The sequence below is a fragment of the Lolium perenne genome, chromosome 6 (assembly GCF_019359855.2).
Source record: "Lolium perenne isolate Kyuss_39 chromosome 6, Kyuss_2.0, whole genome shotgun sequence".
Lineage (NCBI taxonomy): Eukaryota > Viridiplantae > Streptophyta > Magnoliopsida > Poales > Poaceae > Lolium > Lolium perenne.
Genome location: NC_067249.2, coordinates 220,675,888 through 220,695,696, shown reverse-complemented (window position 1 = coordinate 220,695,696; position 19,809 = coordinate 220,675,888). Strand labels below are relative to the sequence as shown.

The following is a 19,809-nucleotide window of genomic DNA, read 5'->3' as shown; positions in this document are numbered from 1 at the left end:
GGTCTGACTGTCTAAGGACAGAACCTGCAACAGAAGTTACAAGATTAGCTCAGTGCACGATTACAATGTTAGAACTCCTTTGAAATTTAGCTAAATGTGCCGCAATACACATGGACTTCAACTGTACATGCCCACCACTTTGTTGAATGCGAAGTGAATTTCGCTGCAGGGCATGGTCAAGAGCAGAGTAACACAGGGCAGAACTACATAAAATTTGGGAGCAGCATAAAGCTGCAGAACAAATCACACCTGATATACTTTCAAGCAAATGCTAGGGAATGTGTGAAGTCCCTAGGCTACTTTGTAAAGGTTTGTATACATAATGATTTCATTCGCCGGTTGATAGAAGTGCCACATTCTGTGCACATCTACACAACTCTATCGGCAGATACATAATAACTGCATACTGTAAATTTACCACCTGGTAACTTGGAGCAGGAAACTCAGCTATAGTTGAGTATTTGAAACATGTTACAGGATCTCAACAGCAAAAACAGAAAAAAATACAGTGGCTCCTTCCAGGGGAAAAAATGATGTATTTAGTTAGTGTATTTTTGCACGAAAAAATGCCCATCCACATGTAGTCAAGCCTCCTCCATCACATGTGCTACTCTCTGATGAAGTCCAGCATTCTTGCAATCCTTGCGATAGTAATTACTGCAAAAGAAGAACGAATATCATCAGAAACTAAATTGACATTCCAGGTAAATGAGTTGACAGATTGACAGATCTATCTCTTTATGAGTATCGTTGGCTTCGTCTCTCATGTCTCTTTTGTAATTAAATTTGTGTTGTATACCTGACACCATTTGCCTGAATGCATTTGAGAGGTTCCTACTAAGAAAATAAAAGTTACGTACAAATCGGGCTCTGTGGATTCCTTCGAACATGTTCACATTTTCATTGGGCATGACCTCCTGACATGATTGATCTATTTGCTTCTTTGTTCTTGAAATTCTTTTTTATCGAGTTTGGCAACTTGACCTATTTAAGAATTTGTTTGCTTAGTCTCTTAAGTATCTTTCTTTAATTCTTCGGTATTCATAGTTTCATACTCACATTATTTACATTTAGAGGTGCTACAAGGAAATAAAAGTTAATCTGCACCCCGAGGTGGAATCGAACAATTTGATTTCTTTAACAATTCATTTGCTTCATTGGATCTTTTTGTTTACTTCTTTAGGATTCATAGTTTCACACCCCACATTACTCAATCGAATGTATCTAGAGATGCTACAAAAGTTAACCCCCCATGGATCGGACTATTGAACCGGACATGAATTTTTATCTCTTTAAGGAATTGTTTGCTTCACTTAGGTCTTTTGAAATTTCATTCAGTAGAAATTCATTGACGGTTTTAACCAAAAGTTAATCCGCATGGACCGGGGTATTGAACCCGACGTGAATCGAACACGCAACCTTCTGATCTGGAGTCAGACGCGCTACCATTGCGCCACGGATCCCTGGTGCTTATGTAGAGTAATTAAGATTCACATTATCCTAATCACACCTAGCCTGGAGGTGTTATGCATACATATTCTATGAAAGTAAAGCACATGGTTGGCCCCTCATCAGGAGCTTACTTTCCACTTATAAAATGCTTAAACTTCTCTAAGAGTTCTGACTGTGTGAGGACAGTATCTACAACAGAAGTTACAGGATTAGCTCAGTGCACGATTACAATGTAGAACTCCTTTGAAAATTCAACCTAAATGGCCCTGCGAAGTGAATTTGGCTGGAGGGCATGGTGAAGAGCAGAGTAACACAGGGCAGAACTACGTAAATTCCCAGCAGCATAAAGCTGCGGAACAAAATCACACCTGACATAATTTCAAGCAAAAGCTAGGGAATGTGTGAAGTCCCTTGGCTACTTCAAAAATGTTTGTATATGTAATGATTTCATTCGCCGGTTGATAGAAATGACACATTCCGTGCACATCTACACAACTCTATCGCCATATACATAATAACTACATACTGTAAATTTCACCACCTGGTAACTTGGAGCAGCAAACTCAGCTATAGTTGAGTATTTGAAACATGTTACAGGATCTCAACAGAAAAATTACAGTGGCTCCTTCCAGGGAAAAAATGATGTATTTAGTTAATATTTTTGCACAAAAAAAGCCCATCCACATGTAGTCAAGCCTCCTCCATCACATGTGCTGGCCTCTGATGAAGGCCAGCATTCTTGCAATCCTTGCGGTAGTAATTACTGCAAAATAATGAATACCATCAGAAACAAAATTGACGGTCCAGGTAAATGAGTGGACAGGTTGGCATCTTAAGAACAAGCTTAAAGACATTTCTTCTAACTAAATTGACGGTTCATGTCAACAAATTGTCAGGTTTGCAGCTCAAGAACAAGGTTAGGAACATTTCTTCTAGGATTGCAAAGTTCTAATGCAAAATCCTTTAAAAGAAGAACTTTAATGCAAGAAACACTGTTATTCCAAAGTTCAAGACAAGCATTCAAGGTTGTCTTGATGTAGATTGAATTACGTGTGTTGCCAATCTGATTCTGAAACCCAATCCTTCAGATGTACAGTGTGTAAACCCACACTTAACCATTTTCAATTATAACCGAGGTTATTCAGCACCTCTATCTGTACAATGAAATCAACAGTGCCATCCGTGCAAACAAAAGCTTCTTCTATTCCCCATTCCCCTCTGATCTCAGTCCCAGCCAGTCTGATTCTGAAACCCAATCGAATGTATTTAGCACCAAATGTAGAACTTTGTCCTCTGAACTTGGAACAACGCAATATCGATCCAACTACCCACACAAGACCAAACTCTGTAATCAATTTGTGTATTCGACATTCCATCAGATAATAATAGTACAGAAGAATAGGTATATAGAGACAGCAGAAAATGGACCTAAGCATCAAGGCAGAGAGAAGCCTATCAGACGTCGAGGGTAACGGATGGCATCTCGAGCTCGGAGGTGATCTCGGCGATCTGCTTGCGGACGCTCATGTCGATGAAGTTGGAGTTGTCGCTGCCGTACTGCACGGTGAATCCGGCGATGAGGTCCGGGTCGATGCGGGTCTTGATCCGGACGTTGGCGGCGCCGGTGATCTTCTGCACGTGCGCGGCGATCTGCGCGAGGTCCTCCGACTCGAGCTGCACGACGGAGGTGACGGTGGCGACCTCGGTGCCGGTGAGCGCGTTGTAGGCGGTCTCGAACTCCTTGACGATCTGCGGGACCAGCTCGGCGCGGGAGTTGTCGACGACGACGTTGATGAAGTTGACGACGTGCGGCTGCAGGTCGGAGGACTTGACGATCTCGTCGATGAGCTCCGCCTTCTCCGTGCGCAGCACGGTCGGGTTGTCGAAGAACTCCGCGACGGCCTCCTCGGAGAAGATCTTCTCCAGCTTCTCCAGGTCCGCGACGGTTTCGTCGAGGGTGCCGCTCTCCGAGGCCAGCTCGCAGAGCGCGGACGCGTAGTTCTCCGCCGCCGGGTTCGCGGCGGCTCGAGCACGGACGAGGTCCCCGCGGCGGGGGCGGGCCGGGGCCAGGCGGAGGGAGGGGAGGCCGCGCGCTGCCGCGCAGGCGTAGGAGGCGGCGCGGGGCGCGGAGGCGGCGGAGGAGGGGGACGCGGCGGCGGCGGCGGGGCAGAGGGTGATGGAGGCGAGGCGGAGGGCGGCCATGGCTCGCGCGCGTCGTGGAGCGTGAGGTCGGGAGTGGTGTGGACTTGGGGAAGCTTGGGGCGTAGCTTGGCTTGGCTTTGGTCAGGAAGAGCGGTTTGGGTGGGAAATGGACGGCTAGGATCGAGTGGTTGTGAGATCGGACGGCTGAGGTGTTCGAAGACGTCCAGCGTGGCTGCAGATGTGTGGCCGGTGGTGGGATGAGGTGGATAAGAAATGGTCGACTGCGTGCGAGCATGACAGGATAGCGGCCGGCACTTGGGAATCAGGCTTTAGGCTTTTAGAGCATCTCCAGCAGCCCCGCTATATAGGCCGCGCTGCAAAAAAAAGTCAGTATACCACGCGCGCTAGGGAATCAGACGCGGTAAACGGTGCGGCGCTGTAAAATTTTTAGGGCGCGCGACGTTTTGCACAAACCGGAGCGGCATATTTGACGCGTCGGCTACAGCGCGCGGCAACGCTCCGCGCCCACGCGAAAAGCCAACGGCTGGAAATTTCCTCCGCCCGCGCCCGCCCTCATTTCCCCACCTACCGCCGGCGCGAAATCCAGCCGCCGCCGGTCGAATCCGTCGCCGCCCCCGCTGCTGCGCGCCGCCGCAGCGTAGATCCGCCTCGCCCGCACCCCCTCCTGGTAGCAGTGGCCGCTCCGCCGCACTGTGGCGCTCGCGCCGCCGCCAGCGACGGGCTGTAGTCGGTGCTCCTCCTTCGCGTCCCCCTTCCCGCCGGCGTCGCGTTCTCTCCTCCGCGCTGCCGTCGACATGTCGTCGTCATCGTCTTTGAGCTCGCTAGCAATATGGCGCGCCCATGGTGCTCGCCCATTTGCTCGCAAGGTATGCACCTCCGCCGGCCGGCCTCTATTTTTACTCGCCAATTAGCTACAATAGTTAAGTAATTTGATACATATGTTTGTATAGTTCATCATACGATTCATCGGATGACGAGTATGATCAAGAGGAAGAGGAGAACATATCGCTACTATTAGCATACCGCGCCGTTAAGAGGCCAAAATTTGGTGGATCGGTGTTCGGTTGACAGAAGTTGTGGAGAGAAAGGATTGAAGGGCATGAGAAGTTGATGCGGTCGTATTAAAATGAGAATCCGATATTCCCCGAAAGCTATTTTTGGCGGCGTTTTCGGATGAGTCTCAACTTGTTCAAGCACATTGCAACGGAGGTCACCAAATATGATCGCTTCTTTGAGCAAAGGAGGAATGCCGCCGGAGAACTTGGTCATAGCACATATCAAAAGGTGACCGCCGTCTTGCGTATGTTGGCATATGGTATACCGGCGGATCTTATTGATGATCATTTGGCCATGGGAGAGAGCACTTCTATCTTGTGTGTGAAGCGCTTTATCGTTGCAATTGTCAATGTATTTGGCTCCACATATTTGAGAGCCCCCAATGCTCAAGACACGGCAAGGCTTTTGGAGATCAACGCCAACCGGGGGTTTCCCGGTATGCTTGGTTCCATTGAGTGTATGCATTGGAGTTGGAAGAATTGTCCAGCAGCATGGCATGGATAATTCAAAGGCTACAAGAAGGATGTCACCATAGTACTTGAAGCGGTGGCCGACCAAGAGACTTGGATATGGCATGCTTTCTTTGGAATGCCCGGATCTTGCAATGACATCAATGTTCTTCAACGGTCGCCACTAATGACAAGACTTGCAATGCGGGAAGGTCCATTGGTGGAGTTTGAAGCAAATGGCCACAAGTACAACTATGACTACTTCCTCGCCGACGGCATATATCCAAGGTGGCAAACATTTGTGAAGCCGATTATTCAACCAAGAGGTAAGAAGCAAACCCAATTCCATAATGCACAAGTGGCGGCTAGGAAAGATGTAGAGAGAGCATTTGGGATTTTGCAAGCCCAATTTGCCATTGTTAGAGGACCGGTTAGATTTTGGGACCAAGAATGCCTTTGGTATATCATGACCGCATGCGTCATCATGCATAACATGATTATAGAGGATGATCGCGGAAAAGATGTGGATCATACCCACTACGACTTGATGGGGGTTCCCGTGCAAGTGAGGAGGTCTGCACATAGGATTGCCCGGTTCATTGCCTCATACCATGCCATTCGGTGGAACGACACACATGATGAGCTTCAAAAAGATCTCATGGAAGAATGGTGGAATTGGAATGGACAACAATAGTTGCATACCTGTTGTTTTTGTTCGAAAACTATGTGTTGTATTGTCTCAAAACTATGTTGTATTGTTGTATGTTGGACGTGTTGTATTTGGTGTGAATTATTGTCGTTAACAATGTATTGTATTTGGATGGTACATTTTATTTGTGAAATTTTATACAATTATTTGATCTTGTTGGATGCATAGGTGTGTGTTTGTTGTTTGCGCCGCGCCCACGCGCTGCAAAATGGCGCGTCCGGCGGAGGTGCTATTTTACCACGCCAACCGCGCTGCAAAATGGCGCACCCGGCGGGGGGAAAATTGCTCCGGCGCGCGGCAACGGTTTACAACGTGGCGGCAGCGTCATATACCGCGCCAACTTACAGCACGCCCTGTTGGAGATGCTCTTAGCTCTTCAAGTAATTTGGAACGGAGGGGACTTATCTTTTTCAAAAATTTCAAAGTGATTTTTGAAAAAACAAGGAAAAAACATGCCATTTTCATTAATAAAGAAGTACAGAGTGGTCAGTTTATTAGGGGAAAACCAGCCGAAAAAACCAGTACAACTACCCTCGCCAACTGAGGGCATACACAGCCACCCTGGCAACCCACTGAAGCTACACACTCCACCGAAGCAAGGATCGTCGTCGAGGTTGCCCACCAGCGTCATCGTCATCACTCTGCAGCGACAGCCGTCAAAGAAGACATCACCGTAGCGGCACCGTGAAGCTCAAGCTGGCCTATGCCAAAACAGGTGGCTCCTCGCGCAGAGCAAGGCACCTCCGACTCTGGTGACGACCTCCGAGAAGGAGATGCGCAAGACCCACGCCGAAGAAGATCTTCACCACCAAACTGTCCCTAGCAGGTCATCGTACGCCGCTCAAATGAAGATAAGTCCGCACTGCTCAACAATATCATCGTCAGACAGTCCGCGTTGCTACAGGAACGCCATGTTCTGCTTGACCACATTCTCGATGTCAGGAGATCCGTTAGGAAAGCGACTCTGCACACCTTCTAACGACGTTAGGCGTATCCGCTGGAACGGGGATAGGACAAGGATGACAGGATCTCACCGACGCCTCACCATCTCGAAGGAGACTGAAAATGCCTAAAAAAGGACAAGAACCCTCCCACCGACAAGGGGTCATGGTCCGCCAAACCTAAAAGGGCTACCGGAGGCGGGATTGACCGCGTAGGCGAGAGGGCATAAACCCTAATTGCCTCTAGATCGCTCAACCCCTTGTGGACCAAGCACAGCTTTTGCGGTGGGCAGGCACCGAACACACCTATTATGGTGACCTAATGGCGACAAGAATTTTTTTTGTTCATAAAATATCACAGGAAGGCATGAAGGGTAAAAAAGAAAAACTCCCTACGACCTGACACTTATTATGGATCGTAGAGCGTAGCTGGGTACACACATTTATTTATTCTTGGGTAGGATATATGAATTCAATTAACCATTATGCATTTATAATTCAATCAACCATGATACACAGCAATTCTCCGCGTAAAAAAAATACCAAGGAAATATGCTTGCAATCATGATAAAAAAAAGTACCTCATGAGAACTCAGACAACCTTATTGCGACCAAACCGGGGTAAAAGGTATGTGCCTCATGAGAACTCAAGACAAATAATGCAAGCACCTAGTTTGCTCGAACCAGGGAATCCTGAGCTGACAGAATTATGAGCTCAACACAAAGCTAATATGAAGTAGCTGAGCTACTTCAATTTCTATTGGAGCGAGCAGAGCTAGAACAAAGCATATTATTAACAGTATGCAAAGTCCTCTCATCAGATACAATCAGCACATTGACAAAATCAAGTAACCAACTTTCACCGTGTGATTCCTTCCATGCTATTTCTTCTGATGCAATTCAGTCACTACTAATCTGGAAAGGCAAGCAAGTGGGAGAAGAGAAAATTACGACCTTACACTTACAGTTGACACATCCATCATCTCCCCACCAACAGTATCACACCACGCACATGAAGGCACAATTGCAGCAATGACAGTATTTTATGGGGCCTTCCATCTTTTAGAAGCTAGGCATACTGCAGGAATGCTAGAAACACCATTTCATCCTCTGAACTGCTAAGAAGAAAATTACTACCCATCTAGTTTCTAAGAATTCAAGGGGTGAGAACATGCTATGACCAAATGAAGGGAAGACGATATAATACCTGAAGTAATTCTACAGGTCGTGTTAAGTAAATATGGATTCTTGATCCTTCAGGTCTGTTTCTGCTTCTCTAACTATTCACCTCTCGCGGAGTCTCTGTGGTTAGAGAAACTGAAATTTGAAGCACCAAAAGTTTCCTTGAGTAAGATAAGAGATAAAAACTGCATGAAACTAAAATATAAAGGCACATCTCATATGATGTTACTCCATTCATACTTACTAACAAGTCATGCGTACGGCGTATATACCATTGGAGGTCAGAATTGGCATGACCAAACAAGATGGTAGCTTATCTGATGAAAATTCATCTAATCCTCCCAAAAGAAAAGAAAGATGTTCAGGTTGTGACTTTCTAGTGCTTCTGCAGAAGAAAGCCAAGAGAGACAATGAACCGAAAATGCAGTAGACTGACCAAGTAATTTCAGCAAAAATAAGCTTAGTCAGTGCCATCTGCCATCTGTGGATGATTGCCACATCTATCACAATGTCATTATCAAAGAGCCATAGACAGAATTTGACTGGTTGAAATCATATCAATAAATAACCACTTCAGTGTGTGCATGTGTAGAAGAAGTTGGATTACTTGGTCTGTTAGGAGGATTAAACCTGGAGATCTATGAACTAGGACAACAAAAACACAACAGAAGACGAAAAATACCTAGGTTCCCAGCAAAATTATATTTCAGCAGTGCCACACAGAAAATAAACCCCAACACAAGCTAGAAGGTACTTTAGGGAAACACCAACACAGTCTTCATAAGAAGAGTTCCTACTTTTGAGTTCAAACAAAGGGAAGCTTTTCTAGGAAGTTTTAGTTCCTATATCCATAATGTATATTTGGAAGTCCGCTTTGGCATATCATGGCACTATATCACTGTACATTCCACTCTTGATGCATGACAAGAACTTAAATGAAATGCTAAAATATAATTCTTTTAATGAACTATATCAGGACAGATTGTATCATTTGCTGCAGCCTGCATAGTATTGTGCCCTAATTAAAAAAAAAAAACAGAAATGGAAATGAAATGCTGCAGCCTGAAAGTGAGTTCCAGTAAGCTAGCAATAGTTATACCATGGCAAGCTGCTCAGAAAAAGAAACACGGAATTCTCGAACAGCAGTTACCAATCAGGCATATGATATCATTAAGCTGGACACACGAGTATGAACAATCAAATTAATATGATATAGTCTGATCCTACTGCGGGATCGGACTACCATGGAACAATTTATTTATTTATTAACGCAAGAACGACCCTAACATATGTTACTACACAAAGCCATTCTAGTGTACGAGGTCTTATAAACAAATGAATTGTCTTATATCTACATAAAGAGCAAGCATGAAAGACAGAAATCATAGAATCTAGTATAACCACACAGTATTCAAGTATCATATCATTCAAACATATAACTGAAACGGCTTGCCAAATATCAGAATGAACAAAACAAACAAAACTGCACTTCCCATGAATCTGCATTGCATAGAATTTCACAAGTTGCTACAACACGAAATAACACGCTTCAGAATGCCTGTGTAGAAGAGGTTGAATTACTTGATCCGTTGCGAAGTATTAAACTTGGAAATCCATAAACTAGGGCAACAAAACCCAAAAAAACAACTATGACCACAACAAAATAAAATTTCAGCAGTGCTACACAGGTAATGAACACCCAACAGTTTGAAGGAAATGTTTCCAAACTACGAGAAAGGACGGATCAAGCTCCATGGAACCGGGCTTATTTAGCAAACAAAGCATCTGGAAAGTTGAATTGTACATGATTAGGCATCATAGATTAGAATTATCCACCCTATGCATCCAGAAACATAGAAAAATTGAATGCTTCAGAATATATCAGCAGAAACAAAAACCAATCCAGCTTTACTGCTTAAGGAGGGTAATCTGAGACTGTTGCCACCTAGACTTTTAATCAAAATTCCCCATTAAGAGATCACGTGTAAAAAAAGGTAAACAAAATCAGCAAGGTGAAATCAAACAGAGCTGCAATCCTAATTACTCCCATGAAACTTGTCTTGACTTTGTCAAAATTTGGATGTATCTAGACACTATTTAGCATCTAGATACATCTAAATTTTGACAAACTTAAAGACAAGTTTCATAGGACGGAGGGAGTATTTTCCAACCATCTTTCATATCAGATCTTCTCTACCTCCACAGCCCCCCATCTTTCATATCAGATCTTCTCTACTCCACTACCCAGCAAATCAAGTCCTTCATATATGTCTTTCAAGATTCAAATCCTTCTAATTCGTCATCTGCTCAACCAAACACAATTTCATTTCCAAACTCATGAATTGAGCTCTCCAAGATCTTATCATCTGTCATAAGCTACTTTATGCAAAGTTTCAAGTGAAAAAGCCACATTCATATCAAGCTGGTGCAACAATGCAGGTATATCATTGTTTTGCAATAGTTTCGAAATAGAATACCTCAAGATCCAGTACGCTTACCAAAGGTGGATTGGTTACCAAACAGATACCATTAACAGGCAGTCCTAGATGGCTAAAATGGTGATATATCACAATGCATTTATACTATATTCCTGCAAGTCATCACATACAGCTATCAAATAAGTTAGTAGTACAACAGTAAGAAAGGGGGAATAAATGTCTTTCTGTGAGACACTGACGAAGCAGCAAGCATTATAAGGTCTATAAAGCAGGAAAAGAACAAAAGCACCAAAACTAGATTATCCAATGTTTTCATAAACAGTGACGTATAAGCTCAATCACAGCACACGTCTAATCAAATCACTAGATTCCAGTCAGAAGTGAGGATATGTCATCAGATGTTAATACATCAACGTATGCCAGCTTGGTAAGCAAAATGGACCTTCACATCCATGTTTCAATCTCTCTCCTTTATAGGAAACAATGTTTCAATCTCTCACAGTTCAACTAAGCAGTTTCCCTGCACAAGTAGCAGCAAAACCATCTGCAAGCCCTAGAGCACACTCATTGATGGTGAAGGTACTTGTGAACAAATTTCTCATGGGATTGGGAAAACACACCGAATAAGTCAATGTCTCTCTTCACCAACCCCTTCGCCTTCAGAACATGTATGACAAAATACCGTGGGATCAGCCGCCTCTCCAAGCTGTAGGTGAGAATGGCCGGCCTGTGCGCGATGTATAAAGGCTCCAAACTAAACTCCGTCGTCAGGAACTCCACCCTGTGAGCCAGCTTGACTTCTGACATAGTAAGGATGCTTGGCAACTTGGACACAGCAATCTTGGCCTCAGCATATCCAAGAGCCCTCTCCAATAACTCTGTTCTGGCAATAACATTCTCAGCAGTAAGACTACAGACCGCAATCAAGGCTTTCTTGAACATCCCCGAGGAAGGTCTCACCCCTCTCACGCCTAGCTTTTCAGCGCGTGCCACCATTGTCTTGACATGCTCTAAATTGCTTGTGAGCAGATGGTACGTGCGCAAACAGAGCCCCGCAGTATCATCCTGAGATAGTCCGCACTGCTGCAGGAACGCCATGTTCGGCTTGACCACATTCTCGATGTCCTGGCTAAGGAGGAACCAGCCATACCTTTTGAGGGCGGTTTCCACCCTGGCGTAGGAGCCCAACAAGGAGATGTAGAACTCGAGGCGGGTGATTTTGGAGGGGTTGTAGAGGATCCCCGCGATCATGGCAACGAGGCGGGAGATCTGGGTAGGGGAGAGACCCATGTCCCGGAGCTGGGCGACGCGGGGGGCTAGGGTTTTGTCCACTTTGGAGCAGAGTAACCGGGGGTCCGAGGCAATCGCCGAGGCGATGTCGGCCTCGGCGATGCCTGCGTCGGCAAGGAATGCACGGACGGCGTCGGGGTTGGCAGGTGATTTGAGGTGGCGAAGGTATTTGGAGGCCCTGCACGCTTGCGCTGGTGCGAGGCCGCAGGAGGCGACGAGGTAGTCCTCGACAACGAACTGGGCGGAGGGTGCGGCGGTGGCGGTGGCGGCGGCGTTGGAGAGGTGGAACAGGTGGAGCGTAGAGGCAGGGGCATGGGAGGCGGCGCGGAGGGCGTAAATGAGGCGGTTTTGGAGGCGGAGCATGGCGGCGGCGGCGGCGGCGCGCTCGGTCGAGGACTACTAGCAGGCTGGAGGTGGAGGAGGAGGAAGGTTGCCCTTCTCTCTTCTTTTTCTTCCAAGTTCTAATAATGTTAAAATTAAGAGATCTGCTAATTGAGAACTTGCTTCGTGTTTAGTCAAGTCTTAGAGCATCTCCAGTCGCGTCCCCCAAAGCGTCCCCAAAGGGATTTGGGGCGCGCCGGACAGAAAAAGCGTTCCAGCCGCGTCCCCCAAAGCCCATTTTTGTCCGGCGCGGCCTCATACGGTGTCCGGCGCCAGGGCCCGTCGTCCAGTCCCCACGAGGGGACCTTGCACCGGGACGCCGGGACACAACGAAAGCGAGGCGGGAGTGGCGGGGCTGACCGTCGGCGGCACAATTAATTTAAACCTAACCGTCGCCTAACTCGCGACGGAAGTTATTGGCGCGGCAGCCGACGGTGCGATTCCTCGCAGAGGGCGCGGCTGACGCGTCCGTCGCGCCTAGCTGCGTGCCGGCGGCGTTAATGAGCGCCACCGCTCCTCCGCCTCCCTCCGGCCTATAAAAAGGGGCGCCTCTCATCGTCCCTCTCACACACAAACCCTAGCGCCTCTCTCCCAAACCCTAGCCGCCACCATCTCTCAACAAGACTCGACGCTATGTCTGGTAGAGGCGGAGGCCGACCTCGCGGCCGCGGCCGTGGTCGTGGGCGTGGTCGTGGCCGCGGCATAGCTGAACGCTCGTCGTCGCCTCCCACGCCGTCGTCTTCATCGTCGGAGATGGACGTGGAGCCGGACGTCCTGTTCGAGTTCGTCCACGTCCTCAAGGGCGACCCGCGCGGCATCCAGAGGCTGCCGGACTCCTTCGCCGAGTACGTCGGCGGCGTACGCCCGCGCACGATGTATCTGCGGGAGCATTCGTGCGGCTACTGCCGGTGGATCGTCAAGGCGATCTACGACGCGCGCGGCAAGATGTACCTCAACATCGGCTGGGAGAAGTTCTGTGGAGAGGGACATTCTATGAAGAAGGTCTGCACCTTTTTTCAGCTCCTTTTTTCAGATTCTACAAAGTCTAAGTAGTCTTGGTTAATACCCACCAGGATCCCTCCTGATCTCCCTCTAGGTCGGCTCTGTGCCCATGCAGTTAGGCGTAAGGCTTAGCATAGTGCATAAACTGCTGCCAGCTGCGTCCAAACCATCGGTGTGTCTGAATGGAGCAGGGACAAGCTAGGAAGGGTGCATGCATGTGGCAGTGGTGCAAGACACATAACCAATGGAAAACATGTGACACGGCGAACGGCTGGCAGATGCATGCGGCAGCAGCACGGAGCCAGCGGTCAAGGAGTGCTGGTGTCCAAGTTACGCGAGAGAGAGCGCATGCGATCCACCGGATATTGGGCTATCCAATAGACCAATAAGGAGGTCCAGAGTGTGTCTGCATTGTTGGATCTTACATCTAATTGCTGTCAATGTCCAATGAAGTCCAGTCCAATAGAGTCCAATGAATTTTAGGCCGAAAGTCCATGTACTACAGAAATTCAGTTCCATATTTAATACTCCCTCCATATCACAGCTTAAGGCGTAAATCTTTGAGCGCGCTTATTAAGGAGCAACTAGGCAGCGATGGCCAGGAGAGAAAAAATCGGGCAGTTTCCCCTTCTACCCCTGCATGCATGCAATTACTCCTATTTTGCTTGGACTGTTCGGTTCTCTCCCAACGCATGCACGCCATCAATTACGAAGGACGAACTGGGGAGATGCTGTGCAGAACAGCACAAGTGAAGGAGAAGTACATGGTTTAAATGATTTAGCTGAAGGATTGAAGCGCCGGCTGTTTAGGTGACTGGGTGTGCCCTCGAGTGTTCTTTCTTAGCAGCGAACACACGAAACCTTCGATGCACGGCCTAGTTAGGTTTAATTTCTTTGCAAAATTTTATATTTGTGTCCACGACGGTTCAAACTATGTATTAGTTTGTGGAAAACCACGTTCCCAATTATGTTTTCGTGTAAACCACGTTCCAAATTATGTATTAGTTTGTGGAAATTGAAATAAAAAAGCCAAAAAAAGTATTTTAAATGTTTGGGGCCGGCGTTTGGGGGACGCGGCTGGGGAGCGACGTCCCCCAAACGCGGCACGAACGAAACACGTCCCCCAAACGCTCGATCCGGCGCGGTTTGGGGGACGGTTTGGGGGATGCGACTGGAGATGCTCTTACGAGGCTATTTGATTTACATTGTGATTCGGATTTATCATGAGTTAGGATTTATCATGAGTTGCAACATGATTTGCAACTGAGATTAGCATGATTTGCAACTGAGGACTACTAGCAGGCTGAGGCAGAGGAAGGTTTGCCCTTTTCTTTTTTTTCTTGCAAGTTGTAATGTTAAATTAACGGTTTTACTAATCATCGATTGACGGATTTGTACTTCGTGGTCAGTCGAATCTCGGTCGACCTGCGCGGCATCGGCGAACTGGATGGAGAACAACGCGAAGGACTTGAATGTGGTGGGGATGCGAGATTCGGTTATCGGCATCGAGAGCAGAGGATGTCGCAGCCTGCGGCTAGAGTTTGGGGTTGGAGGCGCGTGACAACAGGTTGGGATCGTGCAAGAAAGGATGTGCGCATGCTCGGGATTTAGGCGGACAGGATGGAAGGGCACGGCGCATGAAGCGGTCAGGGTGGAAACGAACGGGATTTTCGAGAGGGAGATGGGGGAGAATAAAGGTGTGATGCATGTAGATGGACAATCTAGATTCAATTTTCCAACGGCCTTTATAAGTAGTGAGATTACATCATAACCGTGTGATAGCTTCCTATGTTCTTCTGCAACACCATAACCATGGTTGTCAATTCAGCACCTTCCTGTAATTCATATTTTTGAAGATTCAATATCTTTCAAAATCATGTACAACATTGAATAAACAACAAGGAAGATAGCTCTGCCTAAGCAGCTAGCTTGGGTCACCTACAAATGTTCCATCAAAACTACAGATATGTAGAACATCAAAGATCTGCTTATGCAAAGATAATGGAAAAAGGTACACTGACGAATGCTCATGGAAATGATGATGAATCAAAGACTTGTACATGACGATGTGGTTTACAACCAGCTAAGCTCAATCAGGATGAAGTAAGATAATGGTATTCGATATTTATCCATGTCCAAAACTGAAGATGAATGGTACATAGACCCTCTAGCATAATACATAAAATACTTACTTAAATGGAAACATTTTTTTTCACTGCACTCTGTATATAAAAATAATAACAGTTTCAGTAATAATTTTTCAATCGAACTCATAGAAGATATGTTAATAAATAACTTCAAATATGTGTTGAGTACATGTGGAGTTGTGGGCATGCCCACAAAGGATTGGTTATGAAACTGCACCACATTGACTTTTACTTATACATGAATGAGAGACCAGATACCATTCTGGGTAGATTTTTTTACCACCGGTAATTTTGAAACAACTTTGATTGATAGAAATTATACATTAGACATTGAACTAACTGCTATCAGGGTACTTGTCAAGAATCCACTGTAGGGATTCGTTGCATAGAAAACAAAAAAATTCCTACCGCGAGAACGCAATCCAAGCCAAGATGCAATCTAGAAGACGGGAGCAACGAGGGGATGATCGAGACTCACCCTTGAAGATTTCCAAAGCCTATAAGAGTAGGCTCTTATTGCTGCGGTAGACGATCACTTGCCGCTTGCAAAAGCGCGTAGAAGATCTTGATCACGGTGCCACAATCGGGCAGCACCTCCGTACTCGGTCACACGTTCGGTGTTGATGAAGACGACGTCCTTCTCCCCGTTCCAGCGGGCAGCGGAAGTAGTAGCTCCTCCTTGAATCCGGCAGCACGACGGCGTGGTGGCGGTGGCGGTGGAGATCTCCGGCGGAGCTTCGCTAAGCGTGCGGGAGAAGAGGAGGAGAGAGGGGGCGGCTAGGGTTTGGGAGAGGGGGTGGCCGGCCTCAAGGGGTGCGGCCAAGCTATGGCTCTATAGTGGCCGGCCCCCTCCCCTATGCCCCTCATTATATAGGTGGAAGCCCCAAGAGTTGTAGTCCAAGTCTTCGAATAAGACCCCAACACCAAAACTTCCCAAAGGTGGGAAACCTACTCAAGGGGGGAGTCCTACCCAAGGTGGGACTCCCACCTTTTCCTTAGGTGGGGTGGCCGGCCACCATGGGTGGAATCCACCTGGGATTCCTTCCCCTTAGGGCTGGCCGGCCATGCTAGTGGAGTTCCTCCGGGACTCCACCTTCCATAGTGCCATTCTTCCGGACTTTTCTAGAACCTTCTAGAACCTGCCATAAATGCACCGGATCATTTCCAAACTTGGAATATGACTTCCTATATATGAATCTTATTCTCCGGACCATTCCGGAACTCCTCGTGATGTCCGGGATTCCATCCGGGACTTCGAACAAAACTTCGAACTCCATTCCATATTCAAGTTCTACCATTTCAACATCAAACCTTAAGTGTGTCACCCTACGGTTCGCGAACTATGTGGACATGGTTGAGTACTCTCTCCAACCAATAACCAATAGCGGGATCTGGAGATCCATAATGGCTCCCACATATTCAACGATGACTTTAGTGATCGAATGAACCATTCACATACGATACCAATTCCCTTTGTCACGCGATATTTTACTTGTCCGAGGTTTGATCATCGGTATCACTCTATACCTTGTTCAACCTCGTCTCCTGACAAGTACTCTTTACTCGTACCGTGGTATGTGGTCTCTTATGAACTTATTCATATGCTTGCAAGACATTAGACGACATTCCACCGAGAGGGCCCAGAGTATATCTATCCATCATCGGGGTGGACAAATCCCACTGTTGATCCATATGCCTCAACTCATACTTTCCGGATACTTAATCCCACCTTTATAACCACCCATTTACGCAGTGGCGTTTGATGTAATCAAAGTACCTTTCCGGTATAAGTGATTTATATGATCTCATGGTCATAAGGACTAGGTAACTATGTATCGAAAGCTTATAGCAAATAACTTAATGACGTGATCTTTATGCTACGCTTAATTGGGTGTGTCCATTACATCATTCATACAATGATATAACCTTGTTATTAATAACATCCAATGTTCATGATTATGAAACTAATCATCCATTAATCAACAAGCTAGTTAAGAGGCATACTAGGGACGCTTTGTTGTTTACATATCACACATGTATCAATGTTTCGGTTAATACAATTATAGCATGGTATATAAACATTATCATAAACATAAAGATATATAATAACCATTTATTATTGCCTCTTGGGCATATCTCCAACATCCACATCTGCAGGAGCAAGAGCAACACACTTAGTATTACTGTAGTTGGCTAGTTCTTAGTCCTCCAAGTGTAATTTGTAGCTAAGATATGAAGACGTGTTCTATGTGAAATTGACCAACCAAAAATACATTGTGATAGGTTGATAGTACGCCCCGATCTCCTTCCAATTATTGCACAGCTCCGTTTTAAACACGCCCTGATTGTACACCTCGGACTCCAAATCGCCAGTGGCCTTGACCACCAGATCCTTCTCCGGTTCTCCCTATACTAGCCGCCGCCAATCCTCTGGCTTCACACCTTCCGCCGTTCCACGCCCACTAACACGCACTGATGTTTGCATTGGATGGATAGTTGGACACAAACAACTCATCGAACAAGTATGTGGCATAGATCATATTGACATAACTCTACAAATTAGGTGGCAATGGAGGGGTTTAGATTTGGTCTCACTGAGCCTTTGTTGAACGATTTTTCAGATGAATATGCTCTTCGACAGCACCGCGGTTCCCTTAACATGACGCATAATCTGCTGGAATTTTTCCTTAGGGCTTAGCCCATGTCCCAATACAAATTCTGAAATTGATGAAGGAGAATTTATGCGCAACGTTGAGTGGAACCCCAAGAGGAAGGTACGATGAGCACATCAGGAAGTTTTCCCTCAGTAAGAAACCAAGGTTTATCGACCAGTAGGAGAAAAAAGTTCTCTCCCGGGGTGTTGCGAACCAACTCGTGGCAGGGCGCACTGTCGGCGTCAGCAGCAACGTGGAGACTTGCACACAAACAACCAAATACTTTGTCCCCAACTTTCAGCGAGGTTGTCAAGCTCACTCGTTTTGCTGAAAACAATGGACAAATCCCACTGTTGATCCATATGCCTCAACTCATACTTTCCGGATACTTAATCCCACCTTTATAACCCCCCATTTACGCAGTGGCGTTTGATGTAATCAAAGTACCTTTCCGGTATAAGTGATTTATATGATCTCATGGTCATAAGGACTAGGTAACTATGTATCGAAAGCTTATAGCAAATAACTTAATGACGTGATCTTTATGCTACGCTTAATTGGGTGTGTCCATTACATCATTCATACAATGATATAACCTTGTTATTAATAACATCCAATGTTCATGATTATGAAACTAATCATCCATTAATCAACAAGCTAGTTAAGAGGCATACTAGGGACTCTTTGTTGTTTACATATCACACATGTATCAATGTTTCGGTTAATACAATTATAGCATGGTATATAAACATTATCATAAACACAAAGATATATAATAACCATTTATTATTGCCTCTTGGGCATATCTCCAACAGTCTCCCACTTGCACTAGAGTCAATAATCTAGTTTACATTTTTAAAGATATAACACCTTGGCCTTCTGATGCTTTATCATGTTTTGCTCACGGGAGAGGTTTTAGTCAACGGATCTGACATGCTCAGAACAGTATGTATTTTGTAATTCATTTGCGTCTCAACGCATCACTTATTTCCAAATGAGTCGGCATTAAATATGTTTGGTCTTCTGGTGGAACCTTAATTTCGCGGTCTGAAATAGGTCACTAATATTGTCACACACAATATAGCTTCAAAGTTCTGACTCTGTCGGAACTACACCAAGTTCTAAAAGAACCTCTTGACTTAACATCCTTTGTCATTGTCAAAACAATGACATACTCTGCCTTCTTTTGTAGAATCCGTCACAATATTTAGAACTCTTCTAAATCTAGCATAGACAACTTCTAGCTCATTGTGCTACCTTTTAAAACAACACTTAGTCTAATTTGAAATTGAAATTTTATTTTCATATGTGACAAAACAAATATCGGTGCAATACTTTACAGCGATTTGTTTGTCATTTCTTCATACAAAAACTATATATATATATATATATTCTTGGTTCTTCTTAAGTACTCAAGAATATTCTTACTGTTTTTCAATGATCATCACATGAATCATTTTGGTATATGCTCCTAACCTTTTAGAGCACAAGATATCTGATTATGTACATATTATTCATGATCTAAAATCACTCATGTGTTTTTACTCATCGAGTGTCAGATACACTCAAGTCTTGTTAAACCTTCACATGACAAGAACATTTTCTTAATATTTCTATATTGAACTACTTCAATATCCATTCTATGTACTTTGACTTAAACTTATTATGTGTTTCAATCTATCTTCATAGATCTTGACACTAAATTTGTTTCAGTCCATATCCTTTCATTGAAGTTAATTTCTCAATGAAACCTTTTTAATCAAGTATATAATTACATCATTTATAACCAGCTATATGTCATCTACATAAAGTATTATAAATATGTCTCAGCGCTCCCACTTAATTTCTTGCAAATGCAAGCCTCTTCATCGTTTCTAATGAAATCAAAAACTCTTTGACTATTTCATCTGGTGAAGATTCCAACTCCGTGATACTCACTTCATCC

General features: G+C 45.3%; 2 protein-coding genes and 1 non-coding gene across 4 annotated transcripts; all 3 read right to left on the bottom strand.

Moving 5' to 3' along the window:
• Positions 1-258: 258 nt before the first annotated feature.
• Positions 259-3,740, bottom strand: LOC127306150 (ATP synthase delta chain, chloroplastic). Of its 2 annotated transcripts, none has more exons than XM_051336763.2 (2): positions 2,881-3,740; positions 259-657 (listed from the first exon to the last, which is right to left on the bottom strand). In XM_051336763.2, exon 1 carries the CDS (start codon positions 3,652-3,654, stop codon positions 2,908-2,910), a length of 747 nt encoding a protein of 248 aa, XP_051192723.1. In that variant the 5' UTR covers positions 3,655-3,740; the 3' UTR covers positions 259-657; positions 2,881-2,907. The 2 variants fall into 2 exon arrangements, with proteins under 2 accessions (XP_051192723.1, XP_051192722.1); XM_051336762.2 differs by lacking the exon at positions 259-657 and adding an exon at positions 1,981-2,215.
• Positions 1,392-1,463, bottom strand: TRNAW-CCA (transfer RNA tryptophan (anticodon CCA)). The gene has a single exon. It is a non-coding gene; the product is annotated as a tRNA-Trp (tRNA).
• Positions 3,741-10,685: 6,945 nt separating the features above from the next.
• Positions 10,686-12,133, bottom strand: LOC127310052 (transcription termination factor MTERF15, mitochondrial). Its single transcript, XM_051340752.2, has one exon. It carries the CDS (start codon positions 12,041-12,043, stop codon positions 10,955-10,957), a length of 1,089 nt encoding a protein of 362 aa, XP_051196712.1. The 5' UTR covers positions 12,044-12,133; the 3' UTR covers positions 10,686-10,954.
• Positions 12,134-19,809: the final 7,676 nt, after the last annotated feature.